The sequence below is a fragment of the Lissotriton vulgaris genome, chromosome 3_1 (assembly GCF_964263255.1).
Source record: "Lissotriton vulgaris chromosome 3_1, aLisVul1.2, whole genome shotgun sequence".
Taxonomy (NCBI): domain Eukaryota; kingdom Metazoa; phylum Chordata; class Amphibia; order Caudata; family Salamandridae; genus Lissotriton; species Lissotriton vulgaris.
The window spans coordinates 1,371,113,310-1,371,140,775 of record NC_141689.1 but is presented as its reverse complement, the minus strand read 5'-3'; the positions used below and the strand labels follow the sequence as shown (position 1 = coordinate 1,371,140,775).

At 44.1% G+C, this 27,466-nt stretch overlaps 1 protein-coding gene across 1 annotated transcript in view; it reads right to left on the bottom strand.

The window, feature by feature from the left end:
* Positions 1–27,466, bottom strand: part of DGKQ (diacylglycerol kinase theta) — a 1,232,715-nt gene that overhangs the window by 24,340 nt on the left and 1,180,909 nt on the right. Inside the window, exon 21 of the mRNA XM_086961841.1 lies at positions 19,645–19,756. Within this exon, the coding sequence (XP_086817967.1) occupies positions 19,645–19,756 (112 nt within the window). The remainder of the gene's footprint in view (positions 1–19,644; positions 19,757–27,466) is intronic.

The following is a 27,466-nucleotide window of genomic DNA, read 5'->3' as shown; positions in this document are numbered from 1 at the left end:
ATTTCTAATGCTCCATATCGAAAAAAAGGATGAAATTCTAGAGGCTCTGACGAGTATGAAATCTAATAGCGCCCCGGGGACAGATGGCCTCACAGTTAATTTTTATAAAACCTTAATTGACTTAACTCCTTCCCCACCTTGCTGCGCTCTTTGACGACTTGTGTGTCACGGGTAGTTTGCCCCCGTCAATGAGAGAGGCGATTTTGGTTAAAATTCCAAAGCTGGGGAAACCCCTGGCGGAGTGCGGTTCTACCGCCCCTCTCGCTGTTGAATGTCGACACCAAGATATTAGCTAAAATACTAGCTAACCGCCTAGCCCCCTTCTCTACAATACTGGTGGCCCTGGAACAGGGGGGGATTTATCCCTAGCAGAAATCTCACATATAATATCCAAACTGTGTTTGGCGCCATGCAACACGTAAAGCAGGACACTAGGACAGTGGCAGTATTTTTAGATATGGAGAAAGCCTTTGACTCGTGGAATGGGCTTTCATGCACCAAGTACTGACGAGGATAGGACTGGGGTCAATATTCCTGCAATTGGTTGGTACTTTGTATAACAGGCCCACGGCGAAGATCGGAATAGGTAATTTGGTCACGGATTCATTCCCCATTTCGAGAGGTACTAGGCAGGGCTGCCCACTGTCCTCAATGTTATACGCACTGGTTGCCGAACCACTGGCGTGCGCCTCAGGGAATATTACGGGCATGAAGGCACTGTATTCCCGACATATAGGATAGTGGTGTGAACCTATGCGGATGACACTTTGCTGTACGTGCGAGACCCAGAGAGTAACTTGTCAGCAGTACGTAGAGAAGTAGTGCACTTTGGTGCGTTGTCCGGCTTGAAAGTGAATTGGGCAAAGTCCATTGTGTTCCTGCTCACCCAAGTTACTACTGAATTTGACATGGAATTCCTGTTGCAATGGAACACGGATTCAGTCAGATATTTAGGAATACGATTGCATACGGAGTCAGAGATAGTGTTCAGGGAGAACTATGGAACTGCGATTAGTAAGCTGGAGGACGATGTGGAGGCCTGGTGTAAACTCCTGCTGTCACTGATGGTCCGTGTCTCCATCAGGAAGATGGTGGTACTGCCCAGGCTTCTATTCTTTTTTATGAACATACCAATAGTGCTGCCACGTACATTTTTTCATCGACTTAATCAATCAATGATAAAACTGGCATGGGCAGGTAAGCAGGCAAGGGTACGGTGGCAGGTCCTCACATTGCCATTTAACATGGGTGATCTAGGTGCGCCAGACTTTGAATTATATTACTGTGCAGCACAGGGCGCCCACATGCACTTCTGGATCCATGGAGATCTGGGCACCCCCTTCCTCAGAATGGAAGCCATATTTGCCAAACCACTTCCGCTACCGGCCACAACACTGGAGACAGTTGACTGCCGAACCGGGATTCTGGATTCCCTCAACTCTACACGCCATGCGTGGTATTGTATCTTACAACATCAGGCGGGAGCATTGCTGTACTCCCCAGAGATGCCGATAGAATGGTCTCTCTAGTTAGCCCCTTGCAGGGATAGGGGAGTCATAAGCGCGCTACACAAATTAAACATCAAAGTGGCGGGGATCTATTTCATGAGGGGGTGGCAAAAGCTTGGGAACAAGTGTAAGGACCATCAGGCGCAGGCACTATGTAGCAGCGCTTTCAGTTTTACAGAGTGCGCAGGGCTTTGTTGGAACTACTAGGAGAAAATCTAACTGAACAGCCGGATATCCCGGAACTCTCCTATGTAATCAAAACTGAGACCCCCAGCAATTAGTCCCCAACATATATAAAATTGCCATGACGCATAGGGAGCACCGATACACTGCAGCTAGGTTGGCGTGGCAAAGAGATTTGCAGATGACAATTGATGATGCAATGTGGCAGTATTGCTGCACAAAAACTAGGCGGGTCTCCCTGAATGGCAAACATAGACTTATTCACTTTAAGTACTTTGACAGAGCATACTACACGCCAGAGCGATTGTGCAGGTATGGGCTGCGTGAGGAAGCGACTTGCAAGAGGTGCCACGCCCGTCAGCAGACTTCATGCACTTAGCTTGGCAATGCCCGGGAATATTTGCATATTGGGAAGACATATACAGAGAGTTGGTGAGAATAGTGGAGATAGAGCTGACACTGGATCCCGCAGTGGCACTTCAGGGGTTCTCCAAAAATATACCCAAGGGAATACGCAGATTGGTGGATATGGGCCTGCTAGTTGCAAAAAGGGTAGTGGCATTGTGTTGGATGAGGGGCCCGTTACCAACGATTAAAAGATGGTCACACAATATGCTGTACTGCTGCACGCAAACGGAGAATTATAGGGAACTACTGCCCCCACGTAGTCGCCCGAAGAACTTTTTGACGGCTATACATGGCACACAGGCTTAGTGAAGCAAGGGGGGAGGGAGATGGTGAGATAACGTAGCCCAGTGAAGGTATGCTCGCCCTGCAGCACAACAGCGTGTAGATAGTGGAACTTTGGACGCTGGGTGACTAGACCAGTGGGAAGCTAGACCTCTTCCTCTCAGGGTGGACATAGCAAGAATGGAAGGGGGGTGCGGACGGGATACAGGGCAAATGACCGGGAGCCGAGATGGATTATACCAGAGCTACCATGAATATGGATGGTTAAAGCCAGAAGTGTGCAGAGATAGGAGTGGGGAGACACGACGTTAGGTACACGAAGTTATGACAAATACGGAACATTGCAGTTGTGTGTGAGAAAGGTCGCTGCCTGCCCAGGTTGGATTGTTGGCATTAAAGCTGTATAAACTGGTGGTTAACGGGGTACTTCCAACCCCTGCGAAGAAGAGATGTACTGTTGTGTGACTGTATATTATTGTGTTTCTATGCAATAAAAACCTAAAATAAATAAATAAATATCTTTGCTAAAATATTAGCTAATAGACTGAGCCCCCTCATGCCGACTCTTGTGGGCGCTGAGCAGGCCGGCTTCATACCAGGACGTTCACTTACACACAATTTACGCACTGTATTCTGAGCCATCCAGCAAACTAAACCGGACACTAAGGTCACCGCGATTTTCCTCGATGCTGAAAAAGCATTCGACTCTGTGGAGTGGAACTTTATGTTATTGACCCTGGAGAGAATGGGGCTGGGTGGAGTCTTTGTGCGTCTGATCAACACATTATACGCAGACCAGAGAGCCCGATTGCGGGTGGGCGATGTAGTCACGGTCCCACTGCAGATATTGCGGAGTACCAGACAGGGATGCCCGCTCTCCCCGTTATTGTATGCAATGGTGGCGGAACCGCTGGCCCGTGCAATGCGTGAATATCACAGCCACAGAGGGATTTGATACCCGGGGTACAACCTCATTATATGGGCATACGCGGATGACACGCTGCTCTATATTTGTGACCCTGCTCAAAACGCATCTCCTGTCCTCCGTGAAGTGGTGCGGTTTGGTGAATGCTCTCGGCTAAAAGTGAATTGGGAGAAATCGGTTATATTCCCTCTCACCCCGGCAACGCTTCCTGACAAATTAGATTCCCCTTACAGTGGGTCACTGACCCGGTACACTATCTAGGTATTTAGGTCTATACGGACCCGGTCCAGGTTTTCCGAGAAAATTATGGTCGGGCCATTAGTAAGCTCGAGGAGGATATTGCGAGGTGGATCTGCCTTCCTCTCTCCCTTTTGGGCAGAATATCCCTCATAAAAATGGTGGTCCTTCCCAGATTTTTATTCCTGTTTCTTAATATTCCGATGGTATTACCCACACAGTTTTTTCAAACTCTTCGGACCTCTGATTAGGCTGACCTGGCCTGACAAACAACCGCGGGCAAGTTGGAACGTTCTCACTTTACCATACTCAATGGGAGGCCTTGGTGCTCCCGACCTTGACTTATACTATCGAGAGGCCCAGGCCTCGCATGCATATTACTGGTTACACCAACAGACACCCCCTCCCCATCTGCTCATAGAGCGACTATCTACAACCCCGCCCCCTTGGCTACGGCACTGTTCCATGCCCCGCGTCGCACAACAGGTGTCTTTGATTCAATCAACGCCACTACGCATGCTTGGCATAACCTTCTTAATCATCACGCGCTTTCAATTTTATACTGCCCAGCTACCCCCATTGCTTGGTGTGAATAGCTGCCGACGCTCACTACACCAGAAATGATTAGTGAATTACATTCCCTGGGTCTGGATACTATTCGGGATTTCTTTGAGAATGGGGCCGGTAGAGATGCTGTGTACCACAATGAACCGCTACCAGTCTTAGTATTGCTAATGTAAGTGAAGTGTTATATTGTGAGTGCAGGCAACTCACAAAAAGTGAAGGACTGGTCTCACACACCACCAGGTGTCATGCTTCATCATTGACCAGTCCTCGCCCGTGACCTCACATACAGCAGTGGGGGGACACTAATATCCCCATGACACCGATAACCTTATTTTAAATACCATATGGATGCCGGCACCATTAAAACTAAGCTGACACCCAGAATGGCCTTTTAACTCACTATATATTTTTCTTTGGGTCCCCGCTTAGTTTAGAAGTGCATCCCTGTCATCAGGAGTATGCCCGCCCTCTATCAAACCAAGTTTTTAGAGGGCGAGGACTGGTCAATGATGAAGCATGACACCTGGTGGTGTGTGAGACCAGTCCTTCACTTTTTGTGAGATGCCTGCACTCACAATATAACACTTCACTTACATTAGCAATACTAAGACTGGTAGCGGTTCATTGTGGTACACAGTTCATGTTGGAGGCTGCCGCCTACCAGTACCCCGTGCCTCTGGTTCCCTCAGCCCAGATCTATCTGGCTATTGTGGTTACACGGCGGTAGAGATGCTGACAGTTTGTTACAGATCGATCCCCCGCCGTCTGTGTTAACCACCTTCCATTACTTCAGAGCCCGCAGTGCTCAGAGAGGAATTGCAGGAACCCCCAGAGGTGCACTCCTTCACTACTTTGGTTCGAGCTAGTTCCCCAAAGCGACTGGTTTCCCTAATCTATTCAAGAACCGTAGAGCTGCGGCGTTACACGTACACAAAAGCTAGGCTTGAATGGCAGACTGACCTAGAGATCATGATAGATGACCCCATGTGGACATATTGTTGTGAGGCTACCAAGCGAATCTCTCTCAATGGTCGGCACCGCCTTATACAATTTAAATTCCTTAATAGGATATACCACACACCAGTGGAATTCTGCAGGTTTGGGCTGCGAGAGACAGCTGACTGTGAGAGGTGTGGGAAGCGGGAGGCTGACTTTATACATCTCGCCTGGTTGTGCCCCACTATAGCGACCTTCTTGCTACAGGTCTTTGCCGAAATAAGTGCAGTCAGACAAGAAACCCTCAGCTCTGATCCGTTATTAGCTCTGCTTGGCTATTCCAAGAAACTGCAAAAACCGATCAGGCGTTTGTGGATATGGCCCTGTTAATCGCTAAGCGTGTCCTTGCAATATACTGGTCGCGTGGTCCCCCTCCCACCTTGGCACAATGGTCCAGAGACATGTTGTTCTGTGATACCCAAACGGAAGTGTATAGTGAATTGTTGCCTCCCAGGAATCGCCCTAAAAACTTTTGGAGTCTTTACACCACTTATATGACATCGCAAGCTCGAGAGACTCCTTCTCCAGCTGCCACTACGAGGGGGGGCTGGTCAGTCAGAATGACCCCTCCTGGAATCATGGCACCAGAGTCAGGCTAGATGCCTGGATTTGGGATGATTTGTTCTCATTATTCAAATGTTTGTTTCATTTTCTCCTTTTTTAGGGCTCGCTTGGCGTTGCAGCGCGAAGCGCTGCCGCTAGCGAGCCTTATTGTCGTTGTGAAGGCCTTCCAAGTGGTACAGACCCGTGCACGAGCAGACACCGGTCTGTGAACGCGCGAGCTGCAGGGAACGCCAACGTGCACGCTCACAGCGTCACGCTCCTGCCCTCCTGTGTCTCTTTCAAGGCGCACTCCAGGCCAACTTGTTTTCAGCCGCTGCTGTTTTTTCGAGTAAGTGTAAAGTTGCCCCATAATTTACTATCCGTATTTTGGCAGAGTTTAGCAACTCGGGTCACTTTACCATAACCCCATAACCATGCCATGGTCACTAGTCACAGGTCTCAGTAGCTTTTATTTCACCCCAGCATCCCAAACACGCTCCCGTCCTGCAGATCTTTCTCAGTAGAAAGAGCCGCTCCAGACTTTCAGGTTCTTCCAAAACTAGAACCAGTTTTGGAAGATAGAAGTGAAGCGCTGCGTGAAAGAGGCACTTCTTTTATTTCTAAAGGGTGCACACGGAAGCTTGTTTCTGCTGAGTGCGCCGATATATCCGTTTTACTCAATCTGTTTTACTGTGCGAGGCAGAAAGTGCCCTGCTCGTACAATGGCATTCACATGCTTGTATCGTTTTGTGAGAAACCTATGGATTGTTAAACTTCCGGCGTTTCTTTTGCATCACTGTAGTCAAATATTAAAATCGCCAGGCAATAAATGAAACCGTTCGTGGTTCATCCTTTCCCTTCAATCGCACAATATGCCAAATGATTCCATTTATATTTTCTTGCCTTGTAATTTGTTCTCAGGCCATATGATTTAGTCAGCTCTGCCACATAGCTTGGTCTGCCACTGCCACAAAATTCCAGCAGCCCTCCTTTGCTACCACAGCTGAGCAGTGGTGTGACATTGACACTGGGCAAGCATTCTGGGTATTGGATGGAGGCACATTTAGAAGATGGGCTGGTGAGAGTCACGTGAGCCTGCTCTGTTTGGTTCTTATCTCGCCTACTTCATGACTCAGCATGTTTAAATTACTAAAGGGGGCATATCCAACTGGCACAAGGAGGGACACGCGCCGAGAAGGAAATTGGATTACATTGGCACAATATTTATATCTGGAGGGCTCAATGGAACAAGCATTGGCTTAGCCAATAGGTCTCGCTTTTGGGACCTTATAAGTATTTATTTATGCAGCACAATATCCTTGGTGCAACAACATCAACTGTTGCATGGCTAAACACTTACAAGGTCCGAAAGGCGAGACCTATTGGCTATGTCAATGCTTTTTCTATATAGTTTCAACTCATTGGGATGCTACATGCTTAATGTTGATTTTTGTCATCATTGTCTGTTACTATTGCATCAGACTGGATTTACTATGGTAGAATTGTGTACTTTTATTTCACAAGTTCTGAGAGATATCGTATGTGTTTATGATTTTTCTTTTGAGTTGTATTAGTGAAAAAGGAAAATAAAATAAAATAAAAAATAAAAAAAGGAATCATAGCCATTTGTTATTAATCTATGACCTTTATTTAGAGTTTAATGTGCTATTTTAATATGCTTCATTTTCTCCTCATGAAGCATAAACAGTGACTGTAATTTAAATACAAGATTTAAAGTATTACCAGATCGCTGATCATCCTCAGACACTCATTTGTGATGTGAAATTACGTGAGTCTGACGTAAACAGTCCGCCTTCTATTCCACTCCATCAGTGTTCGTCTTCTGCTCATAATCCATCTGGACCACCGTCCCCAATGATTCAATTCCCTTCATCAGGACCAAGGGCTATTGAGGAGCGTGGTATGGAGAGAATGACTCTGACGGGTGAACCCCTTAAGATTGCCCTGCTTCTCCAACTCATCTTTACAGTCTACACATGAACAGGTTCTTTACTCTCCTTGTAGGTGTAAAATAGTCAGAAGTTGCAATGTACTAAGACTTCCGAGATAGAATGAACAATTTACTGTCTGGCAATACACAGTCAGTATGGAATATAGAATGCAACAAGACTGAGGGCCTTGGGATTTACTTTTTTTTTAGCCACGTTACATTGTCAACATACTAGAAGGCTTATGCTTTGCATGATGTCCAGGGGTGCTGGCTCCTCTAAAGCCTGGGTCCGAGTGCAGTGTACTGTCGCACCTGAACAGCACAGAAGCCACAGGCAGTAACAGCACAGAATTTAATAGCATAGGAGGTCACACATACACCCGCATGCGGACTTAAAACACAAAATAGTCACAGACCTTAACTAACGCCCAATCCCACTTTAAATGAGCGAGGTCAGTGTAAATGAGGAAGAAACTGACATAGCTGGCCCAATGTAAACCAGCAAAATAAAGGGCTTCTATCAGGTTAACTAATGATTCGGAAGATTCCAGGCTGCCATGCACAGATCTCCCACAGCCAGCAGAGTTCATTCGAAGCAATTCAACGTAACCTCTATCCTAAAGGAAGAGCTATCGGGTACACCCCAGACAGAGGAAGTTTCTCTACTAGGGTTCCGCTTACCCGATTTCTAGGTCTTTAAAAAGGTTTTCCCTTAACTTTGCAATTCTTGTGAGATTAGGTGCCAGGCTGCTTCACAATCGCTTGGAGAAAGGACAGGCATCCAAGCACAGATAAACCCTCTGTGCACATGTGCAAGATTCTTTTAAGTAGGGCTTAGCTTTTTGCAGGCCTTAATTTTCATTATAAATATGTCCCAGCCTACAGCGATGAACTTCTTTCCCACACTGCGCAATGAAGCCCTTCATAATGATGCAAGTGCTCTCACGTCACTCATCACAGAGGATCCTCCGTGCTGCAGCAGTCCATCGTAAGAGCAAGCTGGTAGTAGTGCTCCCTGTCAGGGAATAACCGCACATCAAAACATAAACAAATATAAGCTAATCATGTATTGAGGGCACACTTGAGTCAAGATTGCTGTACATACAGTCGGAGTGCTCTAGAGACCAGTGCCACTCACTACCAGAGAATGACAAGAGCTGATCAAAGCGAACTGCTGCGACAAATATCAAAATGAGAAGGTCAGCGAAGCACACTCCAATTGCAAACGTATAACATCTTGACAGTCTTAAGATTATATAATCAAGAAATGAACCTGTGTTATATAAATACAAGATATAATCAAGGACATAGACAAATTTCATCAGAACAGGATGACTAAATCAGGATTTTTGTGTGTGTAGTTTTCTTTATTCGTTGTTCATATTCAAACATGAGATGTAGCCAACACGTTTTTCGTCTGTACAAAGTTGGTACTCAGACTTTCTCAAGGCTGTAGACACAGACAATATAAACATAAATCTAACATAGTTGGCAACAAGTTCAACAAAACAAGTTCAATTGTCGTATTACATGATCAAATACCCAGTTAAAAAACAAAAAAGAGAAAGGGGAGGGAACACTGAGTTTAAACGTGAAAAAGAAAAATTGGATGTGATGAAGAAGCTCCCGACAAGAGAGAAATAGTAAAAGTGCATATAAGAGAGATGGTGTCAACAAGAGAAATGAATAGTCACCATCCACCAATAGACTAGCAAGGTATCCACGGAGGTCACATGAAACTCCTAGGATATTGTGTTAAGCGTAATAAAAAATATATAAAAGTAATACCACAAAGCACCTGGGTCACTAGATACCCAACATGCTTGAAATTCCATGGCATTGCTGTATTGAAAGATGATCCACGTGGGGGCGATAAGACCCTTGCTCTAACAAAACTTAAAGCACAGTGGCTTATCAAACTACAATCAGTGGATCAAGGTCTTAATACAGACAGAGAAATGCATGTCTTCTTAAGAGACTAAAATTGATGTTTAAGGAGCTTATGTAGATTGTTATATCTATCTTACTGTCTCACTATGCATAGACATGACTTTGATTGAGGTGCTGTCAAAATGAATGCTTAACATGCCCCTATATAAATAAGAGTATTGTCACCTTCTTCCATCTGTCTAAGTCGTCTTACCTTTGTATTGACCTAGGCCATCGTGTCATATATACATAGGGAATACTTTGATCGTTTTACTGTAAAGTATGATGCTAGATATGTTCTGCTGTACTGTTCTGTCATTTGGTCATACCAGTCTAGGTCTTTACATTACGTTATTGATGCTATATAACATGAAAAATGATCCAAATGTAATGCATTTTGTGATAAATCTGTAAGCATTACTCCCAATTAGTATTGGAATGTCTACTACAAAAAATCCATATCAAGATTTGTACAGTATTCTCCTGAAAATGGTGTAGTTGGATTCTGTTCTGATCTTTTATATTGCTTATCTCCCTACTATCCTGTGCTTCTTTTTTTGCAGTTTACTAACATGCTACCTTTTATGCTGTCTATTAGGTTTTGTAACCAATGTTTCTTCTTGTATTACTGCTGGTTGTCTTTTATACAAGTGATTATTGATGGATTACTCTGTGGAACTCTCATGATATAACAATAGTTTTTCATTTCCATTTGCACCTACGCTTTGGTCAGTTTACTCGCGGGCTTTTCCTGAGCTACCTCTTTACTCTATTTCCTCGTACAACCCATTGATACACCAGTCCAATATAGCGGGTACCTGTTTTGTTAGCCCTTTTCAGTTTTTGTTGCAGGTCACGTGATCTGACTCATCACGTGACCCGATACGGTGTGTGATCCTTATTTGAAGATGGCTGCCAGCCTCGTTTGTTGCGAGCCGCGTTATTAAGCACGGGGGACCCTATTATCTCGAGGTGAGCGAACAACCAGGCCGACATGATTATTCAATTGTTTGGATATACTATACCAGTCTCACAAACTTATATTGGGCACTAATATTTGTGTATATACAAATTCTTTTTACACTACGACGGACTGTGGCTCGTAAGCTCACCTGTATGCACGTATTTTGAATACCCGGGTGAATGTTATTAGGTGCGACAGAAATAACTGGCTAGGATTAATTTATACTAGTGTTGATAGGTGAATAACTTACGCACTTGCTTTCTCTTTTTTCTTTACTCGTGTTTCCTAGGTCGCGTTCAACATTATTTTGCTTACATTGGGGACCTTATCACTTCGGACTTTATGTACGCACATTCTTTTTGTACAAAGGTGAGCTCTGATTCAGAGATAGCGCGTCATTACATGCGCATTTACATTTTTTGATATGGGGATGTTACCCTGTCTCTTACATCTCTTCAGGTTCACCTTGGAGCATTTGTATTTGGAGCCCAGAGGGGGTAATTACACTAGAGAAGGCTCTACATAATATAGGAGCATTATCCCTGTCTCGTTTCTACGTCTGGTGAGCGTTACTTACATAATATGTCACATGTGGGGCAGTGTTTTTATGTATTCTCTTGGCCTCGATTGAAGTTTGTGGTGATTTGCTTATATTGAATTGACGCAATGAACTTTTTTATACTAGAATTGCAGGGGTCACATTATAGATTGGTTTATATCTGCTGATGCTCACTCATGCTCCCAAATAGGCTGAGTTTGTGGTGACCCTTTTTTACTATTTTCATGCTATTAACTTTATTCGCATCTACGTCAGAGGGGCCATATATATAATGTTCCAAGTATGCTAATGCTCATGTATGTTCTTTAACAGATTTTACTTATGCGTCAATTACTATGTTTATCATGTTTTCATAGGTGTACGCTCATGTATGGTATGCTTTGCACTATTAAGCTCTAGATCTTTCTTTAAATTTATACGAATAGTTCAGTGGAACAAACTGGACCGTACTTGACATTAGGGGTTCCATGACTTACTTTCTCAATTGGCACTACTATAACACTACAAGTTTTCTTGATACTTTTTTTAGTATCTATCAAGATATAGGCGCGATGACTCAAATCAGCTTTATGGATTTTGATTCTCATTTATTTCTTAACAGTGCCATTTATCGTACCTTAAGGATTTACAGGCTCTCATATTGTATTGTTCATTTTAGGGCTTTTCTGCTCCAGCCCATCATACACTTCCGCAAGATTTGGTTCCCAATCCGTTTATCCTCAAGATACGTGACCTGTTTATGATATTCCTGACCGCCACTTTTATAGAATCTTTTCTTACGGTCACGAACTATATGACAGTGTGTACATGTCTGTTGGGTATCCAGTGACCCAGGTGCTTTGTGGTATTACTTTTAATATTTTTTATTACGCTTAACACAATATCCTAGGAGTTTCATGTGACCTTCGTGGATACCTTGCGAGTCTATTGGTGGATGGTGACTATTCATTTCTCTTGTTGACACCATCTCTCTTATATGCACTTTTAATATTTCTCTTGTCAGGAGCTTCTTTATCACATCCATTTTTATTTTTTACACTTAATCTTGGTGTTCCCTCCCCTTTTTCTTTTTGTTTTTTAACTGGGCATTTGATCATGTATCATGACCATTGAACTTGTTTTGTTGAACTTGTTGCCACTATATGTTAGATTTATGTTTATATTATCTGTGTCTACAGCCTTGAGAAAGTCTGAGTACCAACTTTGTATAGACGAAACACGTGTTGGCAGCATCTCACGTTTGAATATGAACAACGAATAAAGAAAACTAAACGCACAAAAATCGTGATTTCGTCATCCTGTTCTGATGAAATTTGAAATTTGTCTATGTCATTGATTATATCTTGTATTTATGTAACACGGGTTCATTTCTTGATTATATAATCTTGAGACTGTCAAGATTTTATACGTTTGCAATTGGGGTGTGCTTCGCTGACCTTCTCATTTTGATATCTGCAGCAGTCCATCTTCAACATTTACTTGAACACGGACGGGCCGCTAGTGGGGGTATTTTGGCACAGTTGATCAATGTTAGTGATTCTTATGTTGTTGTTTTGGCCAACCTACCGCCTTAGCTCCTAATGGGACTGAATCCTTCGACCAATTAAAAAACAAGGTTCTCCATTAGCTTCAAAGAAATGCAGACTTCCTTTCACCTGGCAACTGTGCACAATATTTTAATGTACTCTGCACCACTGTACTTTATGCCTCTCCACTCTACTCTGCGCCATTGCATTAAAAATCAATGCACTCTAGGCCAACTACTCTGCACTACTGCACTCTACACCATTATGCTATGCAAAACTTTACGCCACTGCACTCTACACTTTGAACTGTCACTCTGCACCACTGTACTCGACGCCAATGCACTCCACACCAATGCATCTACGCCAATCTAGCATACAGCGCTGCACTCTATAACAGTCTGCCCTCTTTGCCACTCTACGCACTACACTCGATGCCACTGCGATCTGCATGACTTCACTATATGCAACTGCACTCTACCCTGCACCACACCATTGCACTCGGTCACTTTACTCTGCACAACTCTACACCAATGCACTCTATGCCACTCTGCACCAGTGCACTCTACTACTCTAATCTCAAACGCTGCACTTTCCACCACAGAACTCTATGTCACTCTACTCTGCACCACTCTACACCAATGCACTCTATGCCACTACACTCAACGCTACTCTAATCTGTGCACCACTGCACTCTTCCCCATTTCACTCTACAACTTTACTATATGCCATGCACTCCATCCCACTCTACTTTGTACCACTGCACTATTTTCTATTCCACTCTACGCCACTCTATTCTGAGACACTGCACTTTATGTCACAATTCTGCACCTCTGCAGTCGACCCTGCAACACTCCACTCTTCTCTGCACCACTCCACTCTACACCACTTTACTCTACTCTGAAATAATCTACTCTAAATCACTGCACTTTATGCCAATGCACTCAACATCACTTTATTCAAAACCAATGCATTCTATGCCACTCTACACCATTGCGCTCTACATTACTGTACTCTATGCCACTCTATTCTAATCTGCACCACTGTACTCTTTGCCACTACTCTCTGCACCACTGCACTCTCCACCACTGCACTGTTCTGTACCATTTTGTTCTGTGCCACTTCTCCCTGCACCACTTTACTTCACACCACTCTACTCTATGCCACTGCTTTCTATTTGGCACCACTGAACTCTACGCCACTCTACTGCACTGTACGCCACTACACTTTGGATCAATATATTTGCACTACTGCACTCCATGCCACTGCACTCTACATAACTCTACATCTCTGCACTATACCCTGCACCACTCCTCTCTATGCCTCCCCACTCTACTCTGAAACAATATACTCTACACCACTGCAATCTACTTTGTACCACTGTATTCTACGTCGCTGCACAACGCAAAAGCCCTCTACACCACTTTACTCAAAAACAGTGCACTCTACGCCAATCAACTGTGCACTCACTGTACTTAATGCCATTTAACTCTAGGCCACTCTACGACACTCCAATCTAGGACACTCCACCCAAGTACACTCTACTCCATTAAACTCCACTCAACTCTGACACTCTAGACAACTCTATGATACTCCACTCTACAAAACTGTACTCCGCTCTACAATGCTCTACCCAACTCCTATGCCACTTCAAGCCACTTTACTCCACTCTGTTCTACGACTCTACTCCACTCTATGCCACTCTACTCTGATACTCAATGCCACTCCACTCTGCAACACTGTACTCCACGTTATGCCATTTCACACTCCTACACTACTTCATTTTATGTCACTCCACTTTACGACGATCTACTCTGCTCGACGCAACGCCCTGTATGCCGCTCCACTCTGTCATACACCACTTCATACCACTCTACTCTACGCTCTTACATTCTATGACACTCTACTCATTCTACAATACTCCACAACAACTTCACTCAACTCCTCGTCACTCAATTTTACTCTACACCACTAACTTTTAGTCATGCTGAACAGCAGCCACACTGATGCACAACATGGCTAAAAGATATTGGCAAAGCCAATAGCTCTTGCACTGTTCAGACCTGTTGGCTTTGCCAATTCTTGTTTGAGCGGTAACCATGCACCCCGGAAACTGGCATAGTTCGGCTCTGCATTGGCGTTGTCAATGCTTGAAGTACTGGTTCCTATATATACGCCATCCCAGCGCACCAACGACTTTCCTTTGCATGGCAGATAGCACTGATCCGGTCAGAGCACCCTAGGTCATTTTTCGACTGGGTTTTTCTGACCTTTTGCCAACTGTTTCTGAGAGTTCTTCTCTCCTGCATTGAGGATGTCACCTAAGAAACCAGCTGGTTTCAAACTATGTAGTGCCTCTCACAGACAGATGTCTGTGACATAGCCCCACTTGGTGTGTTTGTGGTGCATGGAGCATCCCCATGACTACAAGACCTGTGAGGATTGCTGCACCATGCACTCGAAGGTGTTGAGGGAGCGATTCCTCAAGACCCTTCCTAAACCTTGGCCGCGGCAAACCTCTGTTGCTCGAGACTAGACCGTGCTTTAAAACCAACTTGAACTTGCAAAGCTGTACCCTATTCTATACTGGATCCGAGTATGGAGCACTAAAGAGCTCACACCATGTAGAGAAGCTGTTATAGATATCATCAGTCGTCATAATAGCCAGAGGACTCTCTGGTTGGTTTATGTGAATCAGGCTCTGCTCGATCTAGGCTTGAGAGAGTATTGACATGCTCTGACAGCGGCTTGTGCGTCGATGAAGATTGTTGTGAAGAATAGTTTTTGGACAACAGTGAAACATCAGACATCATGGGCCGTCGGTCCAAATCTTTTCTTCACAAACATGCATTCAGAGCAGAAGAATTGTTAGATTACATCAATTACACGCTTGCGAGGTCGTATTTTCTGAAGTTTAGATATGGAATTCTGCCTACTCCAGACTGTACTTCGTCTTGTTCATCATCCACGAATAATTTCAAGACAAGTCCTTTGTGCAACTACCCAGTGGAGACAGACGAGCACATATTTTTTTTTTTGCCCGACCTATTCCAAAACTAGATCTTGATGTGTCGCTTACTGGAGCTAACAATTCGTGTAAATGTGCTGTGTAAAGGACCGTAGAAATACATCACTACCCGTTTTAATACTGAAAACTGGGTGAATGCTTTGAAGAATTATATTTGAAGGAGACCATGGCAGTATATAACGTCTCTCATATTGTATAATTGGTAAGTCGTTATTTTTAACACAAATCTGCATTTTATTAAACCTTTACTGCACTAAAAAAATTTGACCAAATAGCAGCACATTCAGGAATGTTTCAACTGTAGTTTAATTTAATTTAAATTTAAGGAAATCGTCTGTGTTTCTATCTATGACTGGCAAGCGATGGCATGAAACACAGCACTGTTTTTCTATTGGACGTACTACCTGCACTAATCTGTAGGACCTCGAGGAAGAATGTACACAGTCAGAGATTTAGGACTGGTTATGGGTCTTTGGTGCTCACTTTTACATTTTGGATTTCATGAATGGGTGTAGAGTCTGTGGGGTTGGAAGGAAACAAGGAGTACAGAATCTGTTTGCTCAGTGGGTGGTGGTGGCTTCTGTGGGTAGATCGAATGTGCGAATGGTGATTTAGGGTTACTGGTTGAGAAGATGCTGCGTGAATCTCTCTCCTTGCCATAGCTCTTTTATTTTATGTTCGCTTTTCCTTTGCCTGAAAAATTGCATTTACAGCTTTCACGTGTTTGCTTGGAATTTCTATCAGGTTAATAACAGTTGTTGTTCCTATTATCATAACAACCCAGCCAATATTAGGTCAAGCTGGCATTCTATACCCTTGAACTCCCCTTGGAAGAAACAAGCTCACTTTCTTGCTCAGAGCAATACATGTGAGTTCTCTCTGCCCCGCCACTTTCACCAGATGCCACAGACCTCAGCGGATGTGGGGCATTTACTGTACAGGACAGTTCGGGTATTTCAAGAGTTACTAAAACATAATAATTGCCACAAAGGGATGCAATACAGGAAGGGTAAGATGGTCGTCATTATGATGCAAAAGGATGCAGACAGCAGCAATTCAAGGCAGAGTCATGGAAGCACATGGAAATACCCAACTGTGGGCCACTGCAGACTACACAAGCAATATGGCCTGATGAGCCTCGCTGGAAAAAGCGCCTGTGCACACCATGGCCAGTGAAATGTGATCTCTGGAGTGTGCAACAAATCTGAGGGTATTCTGGGACCTTCCTAGTGATGGCATATTGGCATAAGGTGACACATGCAGCAGGGGTCTTCTCTGCATCTGCTGGGATCTGGGCATTGATGGATTAAGGCAGATCTGACTGACGGACCACAATAAACCAGACTGACAATGTTGCACAAAGCTGAGGCTGACTTAATACACCCTGGTAGTTGAAGGGAATTGGTCCCTTAGGCCAGGTGCACGAGGGACTTGACTGGACCAGACCTCTTCCCCAGATGACAAAAGGTACTGGTGAGGAAGAGGACCAATAAGTCGGGTGAAGGGACCAGTAATTAATGCCCACAGTCCGAAACTTTGAAAAGTCCCAACCTAACCCGTTGATATCTGATCATTCTTGTTCAAGAATCTGAAGGCCCAGTAATTAAAATAATATGACCTCCAACAGGCAAAGGACATAACCAACGATGTGAGAGTTATTAGCATCAAAAGCCACAAAGAAAAACAAAACCTCACATACATCGCCCCAACAAAGCCGGTCTCCCAGCTGCAGTAAAGTGGAGGCCATGCAACACTTTCTATAGAAGTTCCTTACTGATATTAACACCGAAGTAAGAACAATCAGGTTAGACTTTAAAGAACAACTTTCCTCTCATGTCAATACTTTGGCGGTACGTACTTGGGCACACTGGAAGCAGATTAAGTGTCGCTCCAACATAACTGTCCAGGGCTAACCCAGTTTAGCACCTTCTGAAACAGGTGATTGTCCCTGGATTGGTCTCAGTCAGGTCTGGTGAGCTTCTTTCAAGGGGGAAAGTAATAGATATCAATCGGCAACATCAACCTGGTAGATTCAAATATTGCCCTCTCATTGGGCTTTAAAGAGTAACAGAGGAAGGAGGCCCTTGTGAGGAAGCCAGTCCATGTGTGGGAGTGATGATGTGTTAAGACTGCCCAGGTTGAGGGTCATCTGCTTGAAACTGACCTCTGTCTTTAGTAAAAAGAGTGGGGGTAGAACGAAAGCAAAATAATAACCCAGCTGTACAAATGTGATCGATTTGAAAGTAGAAACCAGAAAGACTTGCTATTACAAAGGCCAACGATCCTGAAAGACAAACAGGGCTGCCCAGACATCCAGAGTGAAGCCACAATGTAAGTATGGTCTGCTGAACCTACAAAAGGTAGTGCATTTGGCACACTCAGTGGAAGAGGTGATCTTTCACTGCATCATACTCTATAGGTACGCTAAGGGAAGGTTCATGAGTGCCTTAGATGGGACACACAGATGCTTTGCTTACACCTGTACAATGACCACTTAGAAACAAAATATTTATTTTCAAAATAACAGCTTGACCAAAATAACAATTCTGTGCAAACAGTCCACAAATACCCTAAAAACCTTGTTGTTAGGCTTAAGGTTAATTGTGTAGCTCTATTTTCCCTATCCTTGGCACCCTCGCCACTGTGCAACCCCACGTGAGACTTAGCAATACTCTGCTTTCTTCATAAGAGGAGGTGGCTAAAGGCCTCAGTCATGTTGCTTTGTAGAGTATGATGGGCATATGGTGCAGTTGGTGTAGTTTCACCTGGGTGCTCCCCCTGCTCATGTCTCCCAGCTCTATAGAGCATGTCATACAAGGGATGGTTTCACCTAAGTCCAACCATGTGCACAGGGCTAGAGTAAAGGCTCACACATGGTTGTCAATGTATCATGTTCTGATCTTTATTACAACATCCAAAGGAACGCAGATACAGTGGGGGCCCAGCATAATCTGTCTATCGGGATACATCTAGGGACATTCAACCAAGAGGGCCTGGTTTCAGGGACCTACTCTCACCATGAACAGACCTCTGCAAAACATATGCTTATTAGGCATCTCTTGAAGCTCTTACATCCTCCTCAGCAGAAGCTAGAGATGCCCATACCCAGCAGCAATGGGCCCAGGTGGAAAGCTCGCCCTTCCTTGTGGGTCTAAGAAGGTTCCCTAACCCTTTCTTTGGGATCATAAAATTATCTCCAAGCTTCCCTAGATTTTGGAATAATTAAGACTGACATGCTAGACCTGTGTAAAACTACTCACACTCATACCCCTCTCACAGCACTAACTATGAAGGTGGTGACCATAATTCCCTATCAGGGATACTCAGCATCTATCTAGGCCTGTAGCCACCCCTCAAACTGAGCAAAGCAGAGATAATGGACTGTCCGGTATTGCTGTCCCACTATGGACTAATTACTTATGGTGACTGCTATGCAAGACCCTACTTACCGTGCCTCTTTCCAATACCAGCTGCCATGCCTCATCTGCACCAGAGCCATCCTGGAGGATTCTCAACAATGCACAAGCCAAAAGTAATGCTTGTCTGTCAGGTCCATGGGTTACTTACCAGCATTTGCCGCATGCTCTGGGAGAGTCAGCCCAGGAATGCATCTCCCCAGAGAAATACATGGGGATTGGGGTGCCTACTCCTAAAGCCGATGCAATGCATGCACTTCTGGTCACAAATAAACTATCATTAGACCATTCTCTCCTGCTATACTGTCAGATACAATCACCCATGCTTCAGGCCAATCAAATACAATAACTTTGAGCCTTAGGTCGTGCCCAGGCACAGCCCTAAATCTGCCTAATGCTAATGATACCTGTAGCAAAGAATGTAGCATGCACTGCAACTTATACCGCCCTGCATGCAAAATGCAGGGCTTTAAGTAGTATCTCCAAGGGTGTATTGTCATATGTTTATTAGATCATGAGAGAAATGAGTAGAAAGGCAACTTACTCCCTTCACATTTTCAGTTGGGCCATATTTCTATTTTAACAAATACGTTCACCTAATCCGATATACAGACGACTGACTTACCATATGGACAACACCAGTCACCCCAACAACTTCCAGCAAACCATCATCAATCCTTGGTTTCTCGTAACGATTATCACTGTCTGAGCCCCACAGATCTGCTCCAGACCCCCAACTGTAAAGCAAGAAAACAGTTACCAAAAGTACCTCCAGTGACATGTATATGTTAGAGCAATTATTGGAGGATTATGTGTTCTTGTGTTTCATGTTACCACTATGTCTTGTCAAGTCAAGTCAATAAGTCTTTATTTCGAATAAAAATCATAAAAGACAATGCCATTTAGAACCAGATAAAAAAGATCGAAATACATCAATATAAACAAAATACATAACATTAACAAATACTAATAGATTTCATAGTCATGGATATTTAGCAAAAATGTGCATTAGTGGGGGGTGTACAGAAAGATAACAGGTCCACAGTTCGAACATACTTAAAATAATAAATAGTAAAGTTTGCTAAAAAAATCTTTAAAAAGACTCCCACCATAATTGGTATGACACTCGTATAATCCTATAAAAAGGCGGCCAGTTTAGATACATTGTAATCAGTGCAACACAGTACATTTTGTTATTCGCCCCCAGCAAAATACAAGGATAAAATTAACATTGCCTCCTCTCTTTAGCACGTATAACCCACATCCAGCTTGCAAATTTGGCGACAGCAATCACAATAGATTCATTCATGGCTGTTTTTAGAATCCTTAAAGCTTCGCTACTTAGCCTAGTCCCTAGCAATAGACAGATAGGTTTTAGCCATCTATACCTAGGGGTTTATAGGCTGGGCAAGCAAATAAAATATGTGCCAATGATTCATTCTGTGTTGGGCAGAATGGACATTTGCTGTGGTTCAGAGCGTTCCATTTACTGAATAATAAAGTGGTGGGGAGAGATCTCACCCTAAATTGATAGTAAAGTTTCCTATCTTTATTAGAGGTGATTAAATCTCAGTACTTTTCATACTCTACTTCATGCTTATGTTCTGAAAAGTCCCTGGATAACGATGATCTTGTTAAGGCCGAGAGGCGCCTCAATTTGATGATATTCCAATATGCTGCCTTATATACGCTCTTTGAAGGAAAGGAGTTTTCGACGGGATTTACCCATAGTCTACTCATCCCCATCTCTGACAGAGTCGTTTTTACTTGTCTCAGCCATGGAATTTTATGCATGCTATCAGCCTCCCTGACTTCCAAAAGTGCTTGTGCATACTGGGACAGCTTCGGGGTGACCCAGAGTCTTCTCCAGTATGCTACTGGTCTAAATTGCGCTGTGTCTTCGATAGAATAACAGCCAAGATCTAAAAATAGGGGCAATAAAGGAGTTGACTGAGGAAGACCAGTCAATGCCCTCAGAAATGTATTTTGGGCCATTATTACGGGGGCAAGATTGTTGAAGCCCCACAATTCGGCCCCATACAAGACCGAGGCACTAATTTTTGTGTTGTAAATTTTTAGAACTGGAGCAACAGGTTTGGTGTATGAAAGTTGCTGCTCCTTCAACAGGGCACCTGACAACTGAGCATGCCTGTCTTGTCTCATTGATATCTCTTTACTCTACATGCACACTTTAAGGCTTGGTGAGCTCCCTCCTCTTTCACATCTTCTGGTGAATCATGTGCTACCTAGGAAGCCCGTTTACCATTAAGTCCTATTCCACCCCCACCTCATGCTGAATATCAGATCCACAGAGCACACACAAGCTGCTCCACCACAGCGATATATAAAACTGACGATTAAGAGTTAAATCTCGACGCAAAGGCACAAATAACTGCCCACTTCATTCTTTGCTACTTACCTAATCATTTTATTTTGTTTTCTGCAATTCTAGCCATTCACACCGCAGTTCAGTACTACCATAATTTCCTTGCTGTTATATACTAGAAAATTCCAAATGTTTTCACTGCCTTCCATTCAGAGAATGAGAACTAGCTTAAGTATTTTTGTGAATACGGAAATTCCCCAAGTATAGCGAAAACAAAACTAGCCTGTAAACGTAAAGAGAGGCTATGGAGGGTAAACTACTGCCATGAAGCCAAAGCGGACTATAAAGCGGAATTAGGGAAGTACAATAAAGAGATTAAATTAGCCAAAAAAGCCTACTTTGACTCTATAATTCTAAAGGCGGGAAACCACCCATAGAAATCTTTAAAATTGTTAAATCCTTTTCCTCTCCCGAAGTAGGTTCTAATCAGAAACTTCCGTCAGTGGAATTGTGCGAGGCATACATCTTATCCTTTCGTGAAATAATAGATACTATTCAGGCAAGCATTCCACCTCCTAGTGCAGAAAATTATATACAGGAATTTGGCACGGACGCTGCTGCTCTAAATGCGATAGGAAATCAGGAAGAGACTGGTCGTGAACCAATCATCAATGATAAGGTGCGCTCTCTGAGCTCTTTCTCTCATATCCCCTTTAATGATTCCCTGCTTGTCTTCTGGCCCCCTCCGTCATATTTGCCTTGGGGGCTGAGGCTATTAACCCGCTTATGAATCGGATACTGAATACCTCTCTGTCGTCAGCCACCATATCTACCAAATGGAAACAAGCGAAGGTTATCCCACGGCTCAAAAGAAGCCAGGCAGACCCATCTGGCCCATCTAACTATAGGCCAATTTCCCTCCTTCTCAGATTCTCGAGAGTCCTAGAGAAACATGTGAACTAACAGTTGTTATCATACCTTGAAAGGAACTGCCTACTGCATGACAGCCAATCAGGCTTTAGCCCTAATTACAGTACCGAAACAGCGCTGTTGGAGGTGGTTGACTCTATCTGTCTTAGTCTGGAAGTGGGTGACAGGGCGCTGCTTGTCCTGATGGATCTCTCTGCCGCTTTCGATCCGATCTTAAACCATATTCTCCTGACCCATCGCCAATTGATTGGCATTGGGGGCTGGCCTGGCAATGGCTGGCATCTTTCCTCGAGGGGAGGGGACAGGAGGTATGGTGCCATCCCTACTTGGCCACCTCCCACAAGCTGAATGTTGGCGTGTGTAGGAGAATAGGATCTGCTTCCTATGGTTACCCCCACTTTTTGCTGGGTTTCACTGGTTTTTCGACTTTAGTCTGGCTGTGGCCCTACCAATCAGGACCACCACCTAGCTGTTCTCTCTCTAATTTATACCATGTACTTTAGGTGCATACCAGTTTGGTTACGGGGTAACCCTTGTGAGCCCCTATATATGGTACCTTAGGTACCAAGGGCATAGGTACCCCAGAGGCCTACCAGGGGCCGTAGCATGTATTATGCCCCCCATGGGAAGCCTTCCAAAATTGCACCACAGTTCTGCACTTGCAGCCTGGGTAAGGTGGTGTAAGTACCCCTTACTGAGATATAGCATACATATATTTACATATATATACATATATATATATATATTCCAACAACTTGGCTTGTTTTGGTTGACCCCTGGCGAGTCTCACATCGGTGCACAATTCCTCAGCAGAGCCCCGCCAAATTTAATCGTCCACACCCCCTCTTCAGAAATGAAAACGCACTCGTAGGATCTCGCTTTTCCAATTTCTTTATTAATCCATAGTTCTCAGCATAAAAATACCAACGCGTTTCGCCGCCCACTGACTTTAAGGAGTGGTTAACAAAGCCACATGATTTCATTGTGACTTCCTGTCATAGTAGCTAAGAGTTATGGGTCTTGTAGTTTGTTCAATCTATAAATGCAACAGCTTATATTTACAAACATACCATTGTCCTCTGATTCAAACATTGTTATCAACGTTACACATCATATTGTATCCACAATATTACCTATGTTGTTTTGGCGCCATAAAGGTCATGAACATTTTCCCATTATATCTAAATACATGATCGTATCCGTAACATAACATGCATTTGCATTCATAACCCATTACCACTCGGGTTGTCATTGTAGTTTATGGGGTGTAGCCCTCCAATGGGTGATTATTCCTTGACAATTACTTTTACGGTTTGAAGCCCTCCAGTGGGCTTTAACATTTGACCTTTGTAATAGCACCCTTCAACATGTATTTGCTTTCTATGAGAGGACTGAGTATCTGTATTCCTTAGTTCTATTGTGTTTATCTGTGACCCATATTAGTTTATGTTATATTTATGACATTACGGAAGGAAACGTTTTTTGTGTTATTATGTGTCTATTTGTCACATTCCCTATATGACTATTTCACAGCTTGGTACACTGATCTTATTTCACTTTCTCATATTGTTGTCATTTTGCAATTTTACAAATGTACATAGAGTTCTTCACTCTGGTTCAGACCGTCCGGATGTAAAGTTCGGAAATTCAATATTTGACGTGATTCTCTGCATCTTAAATTCCGCTCCCTGTCCCCTCCTCTCTCATGAGGGACAATTGTTTCAAGAGCGTACAATTTCAGAAGTTTCCAGTCCCCATTATGTGCAGCCTCCATATGTTTTGCGACGGCATTGCCTCTATCTTTGTTAACCGTCGCTCTTACGTGTTCTACAATCCTTAATTTCAATTCTTTCTTTGTGCTGCCGATGTATTTTAAGGCACATGGACATTCTATCACGTAAACTACGTATTCAGTTTTGCAGTTTATCAGTTGTTTGATTATCCAAGATTTTTTATTGGGTAACGTTACTTCTGTTTTGTTCATGGCAATCGGACATACTTTGCACTGTTGACATTTTATAAAGCCTTTACTTTTCAACCACTGAATGCCTTTTTTCTTTTTTTCCGGATCTTGATGGTGGCTATGCACCAGCTTGTCTCTCAAGCTTGTAGCCCGTCTAAATGTTACTTCAGGATGTTTTCCCATTATTTTGCCGGCAATATCATCTAAGTGTAGAATTTTCCAATTCTTTCTTAAAATGTTTATGATCTGTTTTGATTCTCTTGAATGATCCATGATGAGTCTCACCTGTTGTTTTTCAGGCTGTATTTCATCTTTCTTTTTTGGTTTTGTTTGAAGGATTTCTTCTCTCTTCTTTTCATTTGCTCTTGCCCAGCATTTTGTAATGACTCCTTGTTTGTATCCTCGTCGTTTGAATCGTTTCTCCATGTCGCTACTGTTAGTTGTCCATTCTTTATCTTGAGAGCCTATGCGACGTAGTCTTAAAAATTCACCGTACAGTATGTTGTTCTTCACTGAGGCTTGGTGGAAACTTTCCGCTTGTATTCGTTGATGTTTCTTTCCTATATAGTGTGGTCTCTACTTTGTTGTTGTGTGTATATATATTGTGGTATCCAGGAAGGTTGCTTGGTCACGACTGATATTGTATGTAAATCTTAGATTCGTATCTGTCGAGTTCAAAATTTTAAAATAAATTTCAAATTCCTGTGCTGTTCCATCCCACACTATTAGGAGATCATCTATGTATCTCAGCCACTTCGCTATTTTGTTTACATGATGATCATTGCCAGGATGCCAAGCCACTTGTTGTTCCCACTATCCCATGGTGAGACATGCAAAAGCAGGGCTAAAGGAGAAGCCCATTGCACAGCCTTTGATTTGCTGATAGATTTCTTCACCAAAAAGAAAGATGTTTTGGGTAAGGCATAGTTCGATCATGTCCAGAAGCATCTGGTTGTGTCTATTGAATTGGATATTTCTTTCCTTCAAAAAAAAGGCACACGCTTTTGTTCCAATACTGTGGTCAATGTTTGTATATAGGGCAATTACGTCCGTTGTGATGAACATGTAATTAGATTGCCATGGAAGGTCCTGAAGGTTTTTCAACAGGTCAGTCGTGTCACGCAAATATGAACTCAAATTTAGCACAAAAGGCATAAGAAAATAATCGATGTAATTAGCCACTGATTCCATGAGTGATCCTTTGCTGAAACAATTGGCCTCCCTGGTGGTTTTAGTGGGTTTTTATGCACTTTTGGTAGGAAATAGATTGTAGCGGTTATTGGGTGTTCAGTTGTCAGTAATTTGCATTCATCAATGTCAATCAAGTTTTCACTGTGCCATTATTTGATCCTTTTATCTAAATTTATTTTGAAGATTTTGGTTGGATTTTGATCTAATTTCCTGTAATATTGTTTGTTCTTCAATTGTGAATGGGCTTCAGTTACATAATCTTTTTTGTCCAGAATAACAATATTTCCGCCCTTGTCGGCCATTTTAATTGTTATTGTTTGATCTTCCATGAGACTTTTTAGGGCTTGTCTTTCTTCTATCTTCAGGTTATCACGATATTTTGTGCCTTTGATTTTGTAGATATCCTGGATTACTGCCTCCTGAAATAAGTCGATTTTGTTTCCCTGTGGTAATTGAGGATAGAATTTAGATGGAGGTTTTTTTCCACTCAATCCTGCTCCCTTTTGGGGGCAGGCCTCTTCCTCTGTGATGGTATCGCAATCTTCCATTACGTCAAGATTTACAAGAGTCATTAATGCTGGTAAGTTGGTTGTAGTTAAACCTTGTACTTCAGTATTCAATTCCAACAGTTTTTTCTTTTTCTTCTTCGTGTATTCTTCGTGTATTTTGACATTTCCTGATTTCCTTGAAAAATTTTTGCCAATTTGATTTTCCTGATATATTTATATATATCAATACGTGGGGGACACAAGTTCTTGAGGCACTTCCGACCAGGCGGCGTTCTCGAGGCGGACTCAACCCACACCTCGCCGCACCCGCTCCACGGATGCCGCTTCGCCCAGGTGTGTGTGTCAGCAGAAGGAGCAGCACTACAAGGCGGTTTTGGGTGTGAGGCTCGGCGGGGCTGCGAATGTGCAGGGACTCCAACAACCAGGAGTCCCTGCGAGACCGGGAACCACCATCCGGTCCGCTCTCCCTGATGGCCCGCCCCCCGCCCATCGCAGGATAGTTAATGCGCCGTCCACCTTCTCTCCCTGGGACACAAGTTCTTTACCTTCAGGAGGCACTTCGACCAGGCGGCGTTCTCGAGGCGGACTCAACCCACACCTCGCCGCACCCGCTCCACGGGTGCCGCTTCGCACAGGTGTGTGTCAGCAGAAGGAGCAGCACTACAAGGCGGTTCTGGGTGTGAGGCTCGGCGGGGCAGCGAGTGTGCAGGGACTCCAACAACCAGGAGTCCCTGCGAGACCGGGAACCACCATCCGGTCCGCTCTCCCTGCTGGCCCGCCCCCCGCCCATCGCAGGATAGTTAAGGCGCCCTCCACCTTCTCTCCCTGGGACACAAGTTCTTTACCTTCAGGAGGCACTTCCGACCAGGCGGCGTTCTCGAGGCGGACTCAAGTCACACCTCGCCCAGGTGTGTGTGTCAGCAGAAGGAGCAGCACTACAAGGCGGTTCTGGGTGTGAGGCTTGGCGGGGCTGCGAGTGTGCAGGGACTCCAACAACCAGGAGTCCCTGCGAGACCGGGAACCACCATTCGGTCCGCTCTCCCTGCTGGCCCGCCCCCCGCCCATCGCAGGATAGTTAAGGCGCCCTCCACCTTCTCTCCCTGGGACACAAGTTCTTTACCTTCAGGAAGCACTTCCGACCAGGCGGCGTTCTCGAGGCGGACTCAACCCACACCTCGCCCAGGTGTGTGTGTCAGCAGAAGGAGCAGCACTACAAGGCGGTTCTGGGTGTGAGGCTCGGCGGGGCTGCGAGTGTGCAGGGACTCCAACAACCAGGAGTCCCTGCGAGACCGGTAACCACCATCCGGTCCTCTCTCCCTGCTGGCCCGCCCCCCGCCCATCGCAGGATAGTTAAGGCGCCCTCCACCTTCTCTTCCTGGGACACAAGTTCTTTACCTTCAGGAGGCACTTCCGACCAGGCGGCGTTCTCGAGGCGGACTCAACCCACACCTCGCCCAGGTGTGTGTGTCAGCAGAAGGAGCAGCACTACAAGGCGGTTCTGGGTGTGAGGCTCGGCGGGGCTGTGAGT